Source organism: Bos indicus, chromosome 4 (assembly GCF_029378745.1).
Source record: "Bos indicus isolate NIAB-ARS_2022 breed Sahiwal x Tharparkar chromosome 4, NIAB-ARS_B.indTharparkar_mat_pri_1.0, whole genome shotgun sequence".
NCBI classification, from domain to species: Eukaryota; Metazoa; Chordata; class Mammalia; order Artiodactyla; family Bovidae; genus Bos; species Bos indicus.
The window spans coordinates 65,159,174-65,173,955 of NC_091763.1; the positions used below are offsets into that span (position 1 = coordinate 65,159,174).

Below are 14,782 nucleotides of genomic sequence, written 5' to 3' on the forward strand. Positions count from 1 at the left end.
AGTTAAACTGAACTGAAGAGGAGATTCAGATGCACGAATGCTTAGAACCTTACCTGTGAATGTACTGTTTTATATCCCAGTGTAAAATGGGGGTTAATAATAAAATTTGCTTTCCTTCCTTCATGAGGTGATTGGAAATATCAAATAAGAAGAAATCTATGGGAATTCCCTGGTTGTGCAATGGTTAGAGCTCCATGCTTCCACTGCAAGGGACTGAGGTTCTATCCCTGATCAAGAACTAAAATCCCACAAGCCACATGGCCAAACATAAATAAATAAAAATAAGTAAATAAATAAAAATTATTGACAGTGCCTGCTGCTTAAGACAATATCAAATAAATTTCTATAGGTGTTAAATCAGAGCATTTAAGAACTAAGTCAATGGCTACCTTTAAAAAAAAAAGACATTTGCGAGAGTATATTATAAACGATAAAGCACTCTACAGCTACTACTCATGATTTGCAATGGAAAGGTATATCCTGAGAGCTCACATTCAGAAAGGGAGGCTGAGTATCCTCCCTGAGGTATGTATTGTTGCTGCGTCTGCTTCCCCACTTTGTGGAGGCAAATACTTACAGAATACAGCTCCCTCACTGTGGTGTCCTGAAGGACTTTCAAAGTCTTCATGAGCTGGGCTTCCAGATGATTATGTAAGCATAAGCAATGCCAACAAGTTGGAGACACAGAGTTGGGGCTTTGCCTCTCCGTGGTGCAGTGGCGGTGGTGATGACAGCAGATACAGCAGTGGGTGGGCACAGCTTGGCAGGTGGCCCCTGGGTAGTTCCTAGGGAAACCTGTGTCTAAAGAGACAGATTTGGTGAGGGGTGGGGCCTTTTTACCTGGAGCTGAACAGCAGTGCCAGGGTGGAGCCTCCCATGTGTCAGTCTGAACAGAAACATCATTGAACTGTCTTGCTTCTGACCCCAGTCCTGGTTCTGCTGCAGTAATAGGGTCACACACAGTGCATTCTAAAATCACTCCTTTAGAATCTGTTCCCAAGACCACAGCATTCTGAGCAGGTGATGCCAGTTTGGAGGACAGCTGGCTTGTCACAGACATGGAGCTAGCAGCATGTAAGTTAGTATCTGGAGGAAGGTCTCCCATCTCAGATTCTTCCCTAGGTGATATTTGACCCAAAGCTCTACACACTGCTCTCCCTTGGGGACTATCTCCAGCCACCTTATCTAGATGGAGAATGGACATTCCAGAAGTTTGAACAAGGTCCCTTGTATTGGATGTGGCTTCCCTGGGCTTGGGGACATGCTGCGAGATACTGTTTTGCATCAGTAAGGCATTGTTGATGGAAGGACAGAGTTTACTGACTTCTGTTCCTCTTGGGGCCTCTGAGTCATCATGAGGGGACTTGTCTGGAGCAGGATCAGTTCCGGGTGATCTCACAGACTCACAGGGGTGGTTGTGCACATATACTTCCCCAGCTTGCTCAGGCCACAGAAGCCCATCCTTTGCATCTGTGATGTGTGTCATTGTAACACCCATAGAGCTACCGTATTTGAAGGTAACTGTGCCTGTAGTGGCCTTGTATTCAATTTGGGGCACGGGTGGGTGTTGCCGTAGCTGGCCACCTCTCCTTGGGAGTTCTACCCCAGGGATGCTCTTATCAAGGGCCAGATCTTGGGTCCACAGCTCTGGGGTCGACCCCATGCTCTCTGACTGAGACTCTTTTTCCACCATAGAGGCTGAGGCTTTCTCTTCCAAGACACTCCAGTCTTGACTTGAAAAAGATGTGCTCACTATACTCTTGGAATCAGACTCATCTGACTCTTGCTGACAAGACTCTAAGCTATGGCTCTGAGCCCTTGGCGTTTCATATCCATTCTTGGCAGGACTTGGGCTGCTTGACAAGGGGTGTATCTGTGGGAGAAATGGGAATAAAGGCAAATGGGTCAGAAATGAGGGAGAGGCACTAGGTTTAAGAAATAGTTCATTTTACATTTTTTCCCCATTATCATTGACTTAAGAATCATGAGACAAGGATTACAAAATCAGGTTTATGTGAGTTTACTACTTTGTTGCTGTTTAATTGCTCCGTCGTGTCTGAATCTTTGCGATCCCAAGGACTGTAGCCCACCAAGCCCCTCCATCCATGGGATTCTCTAGGCAAGAATACTGGAGTGGGTTGCCATTTTCTTCTCCAGGGGATCTTCCCAACCCAGGGATCAAACTTGTGTCTCCTGCATTGGCAGGTTGACCGCTGGGCCACCTGGGAAGCCCTTTACCTGGGACCTTTCAATGAGGCTCAGTTACTTTCTTCAGAAAAATCAAAAGAAAATAGAAAGGAAAGGAGCACTGAGCTTTCTGCACTTGCCCACCGTGACTCCACTCTCCCCTGTCCCTTGGGTGCCTGTCACATGTCTTCTAAGCATTGGTTGCTCTTTTCAACTGTGGTAACACACTTTAATCTTATCAGTCCTTCTGTTCCTATTTCAACTCTCAAGGGGCCCTCTACCTGCAGGGGTGGTGGCTCCGGTGGCTCCTCCAGGAACCCGCTGCTGTCAGATTGGCAGCTGTTTGCTCTGTTCACCATGGCTCCTGCAGAAAGGAATAAAGAGACCTCCGGTAAGTAAGGTGAGACAGACAGGCACCCAGACTGAGGTCAAATCCTCTCTGTGCCTGACACACCATAGAGCCTCAAGAGATGTCCACTGTGTGAAGTATAAAGGAACGAGGGAATTTCAAGAATTTTCCCCTCAATTATCAGAGGGTCCATGTAAAACTGGGTCACTGGTTTCCTGTTACAAGGAGTAAAGCATGAAACAAAGGAAGAGGAACTAACATCTCTTAAAACTAAATAGCAATCTGATTGTGAGATGCATCTTTACTAAGGGGAAGAAAACCCAGAAGGAAATGCAGCCTTAAATGCCCCACTGACAAGAAAAAAAACACCCAAATTTGTATATTTGTGTATATATATTGCAAAGGACTGAATGTTACATCTCCCTTCCACCATGCTATATAAACATTAGGAGACCCAAAGATATTCAACAGGATAGTTGAAACTTGCTGAAGAATGGCCAAAACAGAGTCTGCAATTTTTCACTTTTGCTATATTTGTTTTGGCTCAAGATTTGTGCCACAGCCTGTGAAGGACTCCTGGTACATCACTATTCTTTAAACTTTCCAGATAATGCCTGCTAAGTCACTTCAGTCGTGTCCGACTCTGTGCGACCCCATAGACGGCAGCCCACCAGGCTCCCCCGTCCCTGGGATTCTCCAGGCAAGAACACTGGAGTGGGTTGCCATTTCCTTCTCCAATGCATGAAAGTGAAAAGTGAAAGTGAAGTCGCTCAGTCATGTCTGACCCTCAGCGACCCCATGGACTGCAGCCTTCCAGGCTCTTCCATCCATGGGATTTTCCAGGCAAGAGTACTGGAGTGGGGTGCCATTGCCTTCTCCAAGATAATGCCTAAGCAATAGCTATTCTAGAATATAAGCTCCATATAAAATTGTTGCCATTCTTTCCCTTTCTCATAACTCTTGGGTGAAATGATATATTAGAGCACTAGAACAGAATTATAGGTTAGAGCCCATCCATCTACATGCTTGTAGGTTCAAGACAATCTGGTCAAAATGAAAATAAAAGCCCGCAAACATGAAGCCCTAAAAAGTAGAGAGTAATTTCCTTTAAAAGGAATATATTTATATAACTGTTAGGTTTAGTTAACTGTACTTGTGTAAATCACAAACACCTATAATAAGCAAAAATAACCCCTGAAACTGATTTAAGTGAATTAGAACTTCTCTTTGATGGTGGAATTGGGCATAATTCTCTCCAATGTGTGTATTAGTTGCTCAGTCACATCCAACTCTCTGTGACCCCTTGGATCGTAGCACACCAGGCTCCCCTGTCCATGGAATTCTCCGGGTAAGAATACTGGAGGGGGCTGACATTCCCTTCTCTAGGGGATCTTCCCGACTCAGGGATCAAACCTGTGTCTCTTGTATTGCAGGCAGATTGTTTACTCTCTGAGCCACCAGGAAAGCCCCCTCTATCTAGAGTAGAACTTTATTTATCTTGTATTTTAGAGGTCAAATACATGCATCTGAATCATTTTGAGCAAGTCACCAAGAAAATGTGGTTCAATTTACTAACAGTTTAGTTTCTTCAGGAAACTAAAAATCTACCTGCCTATAACCCACCCTTTTTTGGCAACTTGATGATAAACATCTCAAAACTGGGTTTGTGAATTCTGAATGTTCTCTTAGAGTGGTAGGAATTACATGATACAAAGAATGAGAAATTGCCTAGTCCAGGATGGCTATAATGGATGATTAAGCAAACAGACAAAGACAAATGTATATCATTTAGCACTCCCCTCACCCTTACACCTAGTATGTAATATGAGGGAGGGCATGACTTAGAAGACAATGTATTCCATTACTGTCTGGCAAGAGTAATGGAATTAGTGCCTGCACCCGCAGGCCATCAACCCAGTTCCTGAAACTACTGAGGCCAAGACAGGTGGAACTTTAGAAGCCTCATCATCTCCAATAGGATTTTCCCTATGCACTTAATAAGCCCAGGGAGTCATAGCTCTTCCTTACTCCACTAGACTGGGACCTTGACTTACTTATTCCTTATCCCTTACCCCTACCTCCTTTCCCCCTTATTGTTATTCAAATCCTCTCCTACTGGGCAGATCCTGTTTCAAACCACCACCAACCCCATAGTGGGTTTGTCATGCCCTTAGACTGCTGATTCTCCCACTCTGCCAGTCCCATAGTGCTGGGGGTGGGGGTGGGGAGGGCCTTGAATTCTTTACAATGTACAAAGATCTAATTTGCCTCCATAACTGAGTCCTCTAGAAAACCTGGATCCAGATCTACTGGGTTAAGATTCTGACTCTCTTACTTACTAGCAGTGTGGTCTTGGGTATGTCACTTACTCTCTCTGTTTCCTCATGGGGAAAAAAGTAAATTTGTTGATAATGTTGCTTCTGGGGTTGCAAAGAGGATACTCTCCAGTAATATACACATGAAGAATTTATGGACATGGAAAAGATGATGCAATTATATGCACAGTTTTACTGCAGGACATATCTTGATATTATATTCTCTATCACAACTCAATCATTGCTGTTGTTCAGTCATTAAATTGTGTCCGACTCTTTGACCCCATGGACTGCAGCACACCAGGCTTCCCTGTCCTCCACTATCTCCTGGAGTTTGCTCACTGAGTCAGTGATGCTATCTAATGATTTCATCCTCTGTTGCCCCCTTCTCCTTTTGCCTTCAATCTTTCCCAGCATCAGGGTCTTTTTCAATGAGTTGGCTAAATCATTACTAATGTCATCATTAAATATCATTAATAAGCTCCATTATTAATATTTATTAGAAATTATCTTTTTCAGCACAGAGCTGTCCTCGCAGAGTTAAGATTTTACCCTTCCAATTAGCTAGAATCTGCCCAGGCAAGATTGCTTCACCAACTCAGGAGTGTGAAACATTTCTGCCTGAGAGACTGATGCCTCAGGCACTTTGTCCAAATAATCACCAGGTGGCAGCATTACATCAACCACAGCACAGAAGAGTCAGGGTTTGACAAGAGTGTCTGAATGGCTTAAGCAGATAAGTCAACACGAGTGCTTGCTAAGTCTCATCCAACTCTTTGCAACACTATGGACTGTAGCCCTCTAGGCTCCTCTGTCCATGGGATTCTCCAGGCAAGAGTACTTGAGTGGGTTGCCATGCCTTCTTCCAGGAGATGGTCCAGATCCAAGGAGGGAACCTGTGTCTCTTATGTCTCTTGCCCTGGTAGAGGAGTTCTTTACCACTAGTGCCACGCGGGAAGTTCAAGTCAACAAGAAGGGGCTGCTTTTCTGAGCTGAGTTACTGATAAAAACTCTGAATCCTAGAGGCTCAGGAAGAAAGAAGCCTATGGAATTGAAACATAAATAAAGGATGGGAGAGAAAGGAGTGTTTAAGGAGTGTTAAGAAGTGTTAAGGAGTCTTTAAGGTGGCTCAGTAGTAAAGAATCTGCCTGCAGTGCGGGAGACCTGGGTTTGATCCCTGGGTTGGTATGATCCCCTGGAGAAGGGAAAGGCTACCCACGCCAGTATTCTGGCCTGGAGAATTCAGTCCATGGGGTCACAAAGAGCTGGACACGACTGAGTGACTTTCAGTTTCACGTTCACTTTCGAGGTGTGATGTACACTTTGTTGTGCAGAGCAAAAGAAATGGTTCAACCTTAGGCTGCTTGGGGTTCCCACCTTCACGGATCTATTCTACTTTACCTATCTCTTTGTCAAGTCTTTTCTCTTCCATTGCACAATGGTAGAAAATTCCGTGACAGCTCCATGGTGAAGTTGCATCTCAGAGGCAAATTATCTTCAAACTGGACTGTGCCTTTCAGATTATGCAAACTCAAATGCCCGTGGAAGCTGAGCAGTTCACAAAAGTATGTGAAGCAGCAAGATTCAAGACAATAGCGAGCAGTGTGGATGGTTTGGGCTCCAGAGTGTTTGTCACCCAAAGGCATTTATAAAAATTCACTTGTAGAACAAACAAAACCTCTCTATGGGCCAGTTGGTCCCCCAGGTTGGAAGCCTTCTTGGTGCCACCTACCATTCAGTGCAAGAGTCGCTTCCAGAATATTTCTTATAGATGGTCATCTAGCTGGTGCTCGCCCACTTGTGGTGACAGAGACCTACTCCTGTATAGTCAGAGTGTATCATACCTTATAGAAAATACCTCTTTATATTGAGCCAAATCTACTTTAGCACTTTCCATTTGTTGGTCATAGTTCACTCCATGGAGTTATACTGAAAGTGTTTGACCCATTTTCCTCAAGGCAGCTCTCATGTACAGGCTTTTCTCCTCACCTTTAATCTCCTCAGCTCAGTTCAGTCGCTCAGTTGTGTCTGACTCTTTGCGACCCCATGAACTGCAGCACTCCAGGCCTCCCTGTCCATCACCTGTTAATCTCCTCAGACCCCCTTAAATCAGCCCTCAGAGGGCAGGGTCTCCAGGCCATTTGTGTTTTGTACTTCTTAATAAGCACTTACTTAAAAATATTTGCTATAAAACTGGGCACCCAGAACTAGACTCAGTGATTGAGACATGGTCTGACCAGTACAGAGCTGAGCAAGACTGTCTTTCCCTCCTCTCGATATTTCATTTCTACACACACAGCCTAAGGTTAGTCTAGTCAGAGGCTGTGTTTGCAACGTTGAGTTGTACTGAGATTAGTCCCTTGTATTCTTACAAAATTTGACCTAGCTAATCTGGGACCATGGTTCCATCCTGTCAAGGATGATTTTGACCTGCATTCTGAAAGCTCTGTGATATCTATGGGTTTGAAACACACTCCTGCTGTTGGCCAAGTCCGTGTTAACATTCTGATGAGAACAGGCCATGAGACAGAGCCTGAGGATGCTCACTTGCAGGCTCCATTCTTCCATTTAACGAATGTTCACTGGATCTTGCAGGATCCTACACTGCTCTAGAAACTCCAAAGACACATCAACAAAAGTACAGCTCAGATGGTAAAGAATCTTCCAGCAATACAAGAGACCCAGGTTCAATCCCTGGATTGGAAAGATCCCCTGGAGAAGGAAATGGCAACCCACTCCAGTATTCTTGACAGGAAAATCCCATTGATAGAGGAGCCTGGTGGGCTTACAGTACATGGGGTCACAAACAGTTGGACATGACTGAGTGACTAACACTTTCACAGAGCTTATATTTATCTTGACTAGAGTATAGAATGAACAAAGGCTGAGAATATTTGTGATTGTGGCAGATATACTTGAAGTGATTTAATTCTTCCTTCTATGCCAGAAGGAAGCAAAGTAATGTAAATTAAATAAATTAAATTAAATAAATTAAAAGTTAATTAATTTATTTATTATTAATTATTAATTAATTAAAAAATTAAAGGAAGTAAAGTAATGCAAAAATTCTCCAAGCCAGGCTTCAGCAATACGTGAACCGTGAACTTCCTGATGTTCAAGCTGGTTTTAGAAAAGGCAGAGGAACCAGAGATAAAATTGCCAACATCCGCTGGATCATGGAAAAAGCAAGAGAGTTCCAGAAAAACATCTATTTCTGCTTTATTGACTATGCCAAAGCCTTTGACTGTGTGGATCACAATAAACTGTGGAAAAGTCTGAAAGAGATGGGAATACCAGACCACCTGATCTGCCTTTTTAGAAATTTGTATACAGGTCAGGAAGCAACAGTTAGAACTGGACATGGAACAACAGACTGGTTCCAAATAGGAAAGGGAGTATGTCAAGGCTGTATATTGTCACCCTGTTTATTTAACTTTTATGCAGAGTACATCATGAGAAACGCTGGACTGGAAGAAACACAAGCTGGAATCAAGATTGCCAGGAGAAATATCAATAACCTCAGATATGCAGATGACACCACCCTTATGGCAGAAAGTGAAGAGGAACTCAAAAGCCTCTTGATGAAAGTGAAAGTGGAGAGTGAAAAAGTTGGCTTGAAGCTCAACATTCAGAAAACGAAGATCATGGCATTCGGTCCCATCACTTCATGGGAAATAGATGGGGAAACAGTGGAAACAGTGTCAGACTTTATTTCTGGGCTCCAAAATCACTGCAGATGGTGACTGCAGCCATGAAATTAAAAGACGCTTACTTCTTGGAAAGAAAGTTATGACCAACGTAGATAGCATATTCAAAAGCAGAGACATTACTTTGCCAACAAAGGTTCGTCTAGTCAAGGCTATGGTTTTTCCTGTAGTCATGTATGGATGTGAGAGTTGGACTGTGAAGAAGGCTGAGCGCTGAAGAATTGATGCTTTTGAACTGTGGTATTGGAGAAGACTCTTGAGAGTCCCTTGGACTGCAAGGAGATCCAACCAGTCCATTCTGAAGGAGATCAGCCCTGGGATTTCTTTGGAAGGAATGATGCTAAAGCTGAAACTCCAGTACTTTGGCCACCTCATGCAAAGAGCTGACTCATTGGAAAAGACTCTGATGCTGGGAGGGATTGGGGGCAAGAGGAGAAGGGGATGACAGAGGATGAGATGGCTGGATGGCATCACTGACTCAGTGGACATGAGTCTGAGTGAACTCCGGGAGTTGGTGATGGACAGGGAGGCCTGGCGTGCTGTGATTCATGGGGTCGCAAAGAGTCGGACACGACTGAGTGACTGATCTGATCTGATCTGATGCCAGAAGGCTGGAGGCAGAGGGGTTTTATCGTATGAAGATTTATATTGGGTTGGCCAAAACATTTGTTAGGGGTTTTCCATAAAGCGTTAGGGAAAAACCCACACTTTGGCTACCCCAGTACCTAAGGATTTGGTAACTTCCATTAGCGCCCTGCTGACATTTTTGTTAATCTCTTTCTTACTACCTGGGAATCCTTCCTTTTCCTTTTGCCTTTTCCCCCTTCTCCACTCCCTCTCCCTCTCTTCCTCCTTTTTTTTTTTTTTTTTCTGTTTTTTTGTTTGTTGCTCCATGTTGAGCAATTTCTCCTTTGTTCTTTAGTCAGAATAACCTTCCTTTATCATTAAAAGAGCTGTCAATAAACAGAGCTGTTTCTCTATAATCTTTTGGCTTAATACCATTATAGAAACATTATAAAAGTAATACATAATGGTAAAAAAATTTGAAAAATGAAAAAGCATACAAAAGAAAATAAAAATTACATTTAATCTAACCATTCAGGGAAGTAATATGTATCTATTTCAATCCATTACATTTTGTTTGTGCACATGTATCAGTTCAGTTCAGTCACTCAGTCGTGTCTGACTCTTTGTGATCCCATGGAATGTAGCATGGCAGGCTTCCCTGTCCATCACCAACTCTTGGAACTTGCTCGAACTCATGTCCATTGATTTGGTGATGCCATCCAACCATCTCATCCTCTGTCATCCCCCCTCTCCTCCTGCCTTCGATCTTTCACAGCATCAGGATCTTTTCCAATGAGTCAGTTCTTCGCATCAGGTTGCCAAAGTATTGGAGTTTCAGCTTCAGCATCAGTCCTTCCAATGAATAGTCAGGACTGATTTCCTTTAGGATGGACTAGTTGGATCTCCTTGAGGTTCAAGGGACTCTCAAGAGTCTTCTCCAACACCACAGTTCAAATGTATATATATGTTTTATAAAGTGATAATCATAACATAGACAGTATATATTTTGCTTCTTTTCACATAATGTACTGTGAATTTTTCTTTATCAAAAATTCTTTATAATTTGTGTGTGTGAGTTTGTTTGTTCATGTGTGTGTTTGTAAGCACATGAATTTCTTTTTCAGATTTTGGTATCATAATTGTGCCACTTGTATAAAGAATAACCAGATAGGTTTCTCTTTTTTCTTTTTCCTTTCTATGCTTTCTAATCAGCTTAGAAAGTTTAAGTGGTATCACTTCCTTAAACTTTTAAAAGTGCTCAGCCATAAAACCACTAATCATGGAGCATCTTAAAAGATGAAATTCTTTGACACCTTTTAATGTCTACAATAGTTACTGACATTTTAAAATTCCTACTTCTTGAATTAATGGAAATACTTTCTTTTTCTTACTTATTTTCTAATGTCATCAGTCAAATAAATAATTTATTTTCATTCTGTAGTCTCTAAAGAAAGATTAAGTTTCTGCCTCTTGTCATAGCTTTGGCCTTATTTTATTAGTTTTAGTATATACTTTTTTCTACTTGAATTCTACTCTAATAATAATAATGTTGGAATTTTCATTTTCTTTTGGTTTGCATTAGTGTACTTTTTGGCCTATTTTTGCTGACTCATTTTTCTTTAAACTTTTCTGTGATTCTTTATTTTAAATGTGGTTAATTTTTTAATGACCTTTGAAGCTTTTCTTTCTTGGATTCATTTATTATATCTATAGCTACTTCATAAAATATTCACTTGGTCTTACTGTTTATAATTTTATGTTATCTAATTTTATAATTGTGATTGATGTAATACACACATGGTGTACTTGATACAAATCTTCTTTCTCTCTTTTATTTAGAAAGTAAGCATCACTAATATTCCATGCTATTCTTTTCTGATGAGCTTGGATTCAGCCTCAGAATATTTATCAGTTCAACATTATTAAAGGCTAATACTAATCAATGAGAATTGGAACATAAGTTACAATCTATTTGCTATTCTATTGTTGTATTAATAAAGAACATAATTTCACATTTAAGCTGACCTGCTTTTGACCTGCATCATATATAGCTTTCTCAGAAACATAAATGGGGATTTAAGGAGATAATGTAAAATACTTAGCCTAGTGCCTGGCACTCAATATTTGTTAGTATCATTAGTATGATTAATTTTCAATGATTATTCTTTTGCCAGTTGGACTATAACTTCTTAGACTTGTTTTTGCCTTCTTGTAATTCATTAAGGTTTCCCTGGTGGCTCAGATGGTAAAGAATCTGCCTGCAATGTGGGGGTGGGGACCTGGGTTCAATTCCTGGGTAGGGAAGATCCCCTGGAGCAGGAAACGGCAATCCATTCCCATAATTCAAAGGCATATAGTGTGTTTTGGGCTTCCCTAGCTCAGATGGTAAATGCAGGAGACCCAGGTTTGATCCCCGGGCTGGAAAGATCTGCTGGAGAAGAGAATGGCTACCCACTCCAGTATTCTTGCCTGGAGAATTCCATGGACAGAGAAGCCTGGTGGACTAGGGTCCATGGGGTCGCAAAGAGTTGGACACAATTTAGCAACTGAACAACAATCCAAATTAGATCTGATTTTCTTACACTTATAAGGAAAAACTATTTGTTAAAAATATAATTTTTGAAAAAGTAATAATCCAGGATGAGAATGGAAAAAAAGTTTGGGTTTACCAAGCTGGAGAACTAAAATTTTCATCAAGAATCAGAGTTATGATTTTTGTCTAACTGCATTCTAGGGGACAGATGGAGGACCTGTGGCTGTGCTGGGGACAAGGGGGAAACTCTCAGGGAAGCCAGTTGTGTGTTGGCCACCCTCTACTTGCCCTCCCTGGCTTTTATTGTCACTATTCCAGTTATTTTGCCCTTTCTAAACTCCAGGTTGGGGCTTCCCAGGTGATTCAGTGGGTAAAGTATCCTACTGCAATGCAGGAGTTACAGGTTTGATCCCTGGGTTAGGAAAGGTTCCCTGGAGAAGGGCATGGTAACCCACTCCAGTATTCTTGCCTGGAGAATCCCATGGACAGAGGAGCCTGGTGGGCTACAGTTCATGGGGTTGCAAAGAGTTGGACATCACCGAAGTGACTGAGCACCCATGCACGCATTCCAGGTTTTCACTTGTGCTCATTGAGTGGGAGGCACCAGTAGAGACTGAAGAGCAGGAGAAAGAATATTGAGTACCTATCTACCACAACCTCCTTCAGGGACCCATTTGAAAATACCTGCACTGCTTTATGATGAAATCTCCAGGTAAGATGTTTTTCTTCCAAGGCTTTCACTTTTACCAGGCTCCAGCAACATGATTCTTTCCCACTGTATTTTCAGACCTAGGAGTGGTCATGGCTTTCTGCTCTTGCTAGCCTAGGGGTGCTTCCCCATATCTTATAGGTGCCCTGAATTCAGCTCACCTCAGCGAATAGTTTTTTTTCAAAGATCTCTTCAGTTAAACTCTTTTGAATATGCTATTGCCTTTTTGTCCGAGTGTAACATCCTGTACAATCAACCAGACAATTAAAAATATTTTGCAAATCTAGTATAAAACACGTAGCATTGTATCTTTTTATTTTAATCCTAATTAGTTTCCTTTTAATAGAAAGGGGATTAGGGTTTTTAGGGACCTGAACCCACCCTAGTTTGGAGAAAAGATCGACAGAGGACTGGACACTAACGTCCATATCTGTCATATTTAATCTCTTTCACCTCTCTGTCCTGTTCATTTTGATGTTTGTCTAAAGAATGTATTTCATATTACCTTCTTATTTTTGCACTATCAGTATTATTTTTTATTACTTCTAAGTCATTTTAAAGTCTGATAAAATTATTTTATATATTCCCATTCATTTATTTAACAACTATATTACTAATTTGCTACTCTGTGCCAGGCACTGGTGGAATGAAGAGAGTTGAAAGACACAGTCCAGCCTGTGAGGAACTTGTTTAGTGGACAAGGCACAGATTATGGGTAAAATAGATGGTAAAGAAAAATTACTAAAGTGCCTTTTAATTTAATAACAATAAAAATACACTAGAAAAAAAATACACTAGAACATCTTTTTCAACATATGTTTTAGGAACACATAATTCACAAGGCATGCCTCCTAAGCAATGAAATAAAGTAATCTTAAAGCTGATGACTAGCCGCTGTCTAGGAAAAAAAAATAGCTTGATGTATTTATTCATTTATTCCAGAAATATCTATTGAGTGCTTACTGTGAGGTAGGCAGTGTTCTAGATTTAGGGGATACCATGTAAATAACATTGTATCTCTCCTCTGCAGAAGTTCACAGTCTCATGTTCTGAGAATGAACTCTGAGGATGTCAGTAGCCCTTACAAAGTAAAAATGTCCTTCTCACAAGAGCCTTTGGACACTTTTGAAACTAAGTCCCTTTATCTGGGGTTTCAGTAACACTGTCTTTTCCCTTAAAGCATGATTTCACCGACACGAGTAAACTATTTGGATTCAAATCTAAAAACTATTCAGAAGAGAAATTCTGAATACCTATTACAGGGAGGAAAAAATCAAATGAAGCTGTCGTAGGTATCTTTGTGATATTCATGATAGCAAAGGAAGACATGATAACAAAGGAGAAAGATAATCACGGATCTATAAATAGTAAAATGCAAACACAAGTATATTAGAAAATCTTATTTCTACCTAGTAGCACCAGATTAGTGACTGTAATTGGAATGTTGTTAATCATATTGCTCAGAATAAGGTTACAACACCCACACCTAATGCATGATTGTGGTCATAAGCTGTGTGTGTGCACGCTCAGTGTCCAGCTCTTTGCAACTCCATGCAACCCCATGCCAGGCTCCCCTGTCACTGGATTTTCTAGGCAAGAATACTGGAGTGGGTTACCATTTCCTCCTCCGTGGGATCTTCCCCACCTAGGGATCGAACCCTGTATTGGCTGGCAGATTCTTTACCACTGCACCATCTGGGAAGCCTGGTCACAAGATGGCCTATTTCGAATCGACTTTTTGAAAGGAATTATACAACTGGCTTAATTTCAAGCAAGCAATTTTAATGTCTTTTGTTACACAAAGTAACTTCCATTGCTTTGTGTGATGTTATGATTCTTTTTTTCCTGGCCTTTGTTTTTACAAAAGAAAAACCAGAAGATACATACAGCAGTAACAGATTTTGAGGCTGAATTCTTTTTTTCTTGGTAGTACATGTTTTTGCCAAGTTTGCAACCCACTTGAACTTCTGTTTGTTCTTTGATTTTAGAATAAACTTGGGTTCCTTTTAACATTGGAAAAATTACAAATTTTGCCATAAAGAAGTCTTAACAAAGTTTACTCAAGATTTTTTTATCATCACCAAGTATATGTAATTAAAGAACCTTCTTAATACATCCAGTGTAGCTTAATCTGAAATATATATCATGTTTGAATTTAAGGTGAAACCATTTTATTTTCAATTAAGCATTTATAAAAATAACTTTATAAAGAAAATATTAAAAAAAATTCTAAGGAAAGCTTACTCAAATTTTTAACTGTTTGAAGAAGAGGTTGCTTTGTTTAAAAACTACTTGATCATTGGTTTTCCCAGCAACATGAATGTTTGCTCTGTACTGGGCACATAAGGTAAATTCTGGGGATTGAAAAGAATCAGACATTTTTCCTGCCATCAAATTCTATCACCTGCTTAAATT

General features: G+C 41.0%; 1 protein-coding gene across 1 annotated transcript in view; it reads right to left on the bottom strand.

Moving 5' to 3' along the window:
* ITPRID1 (ITPR interacting domain containing 1) overlaps positions 1-14,782 on the bottom strand; it is a 107,628-nt gene that overhangs the window by 11,423 nt on the left and 81,423 nt on the right. The window contains exons 10-11 of the mRNA XM_070787869.1: positions 2,469-2,551; positions 578-1,873 (exon numbers count right to left, since the gene is read on the bottom strand). Coding sequence (XP_070643970.1) covers positions 578-1,873; positions 2,469-2,551 — 1,379 coding nt within the window. The remainder of the gene's footprint in view (positions 1-577; positions 1,874-2,468; positions 2,552-14,782) is intronic.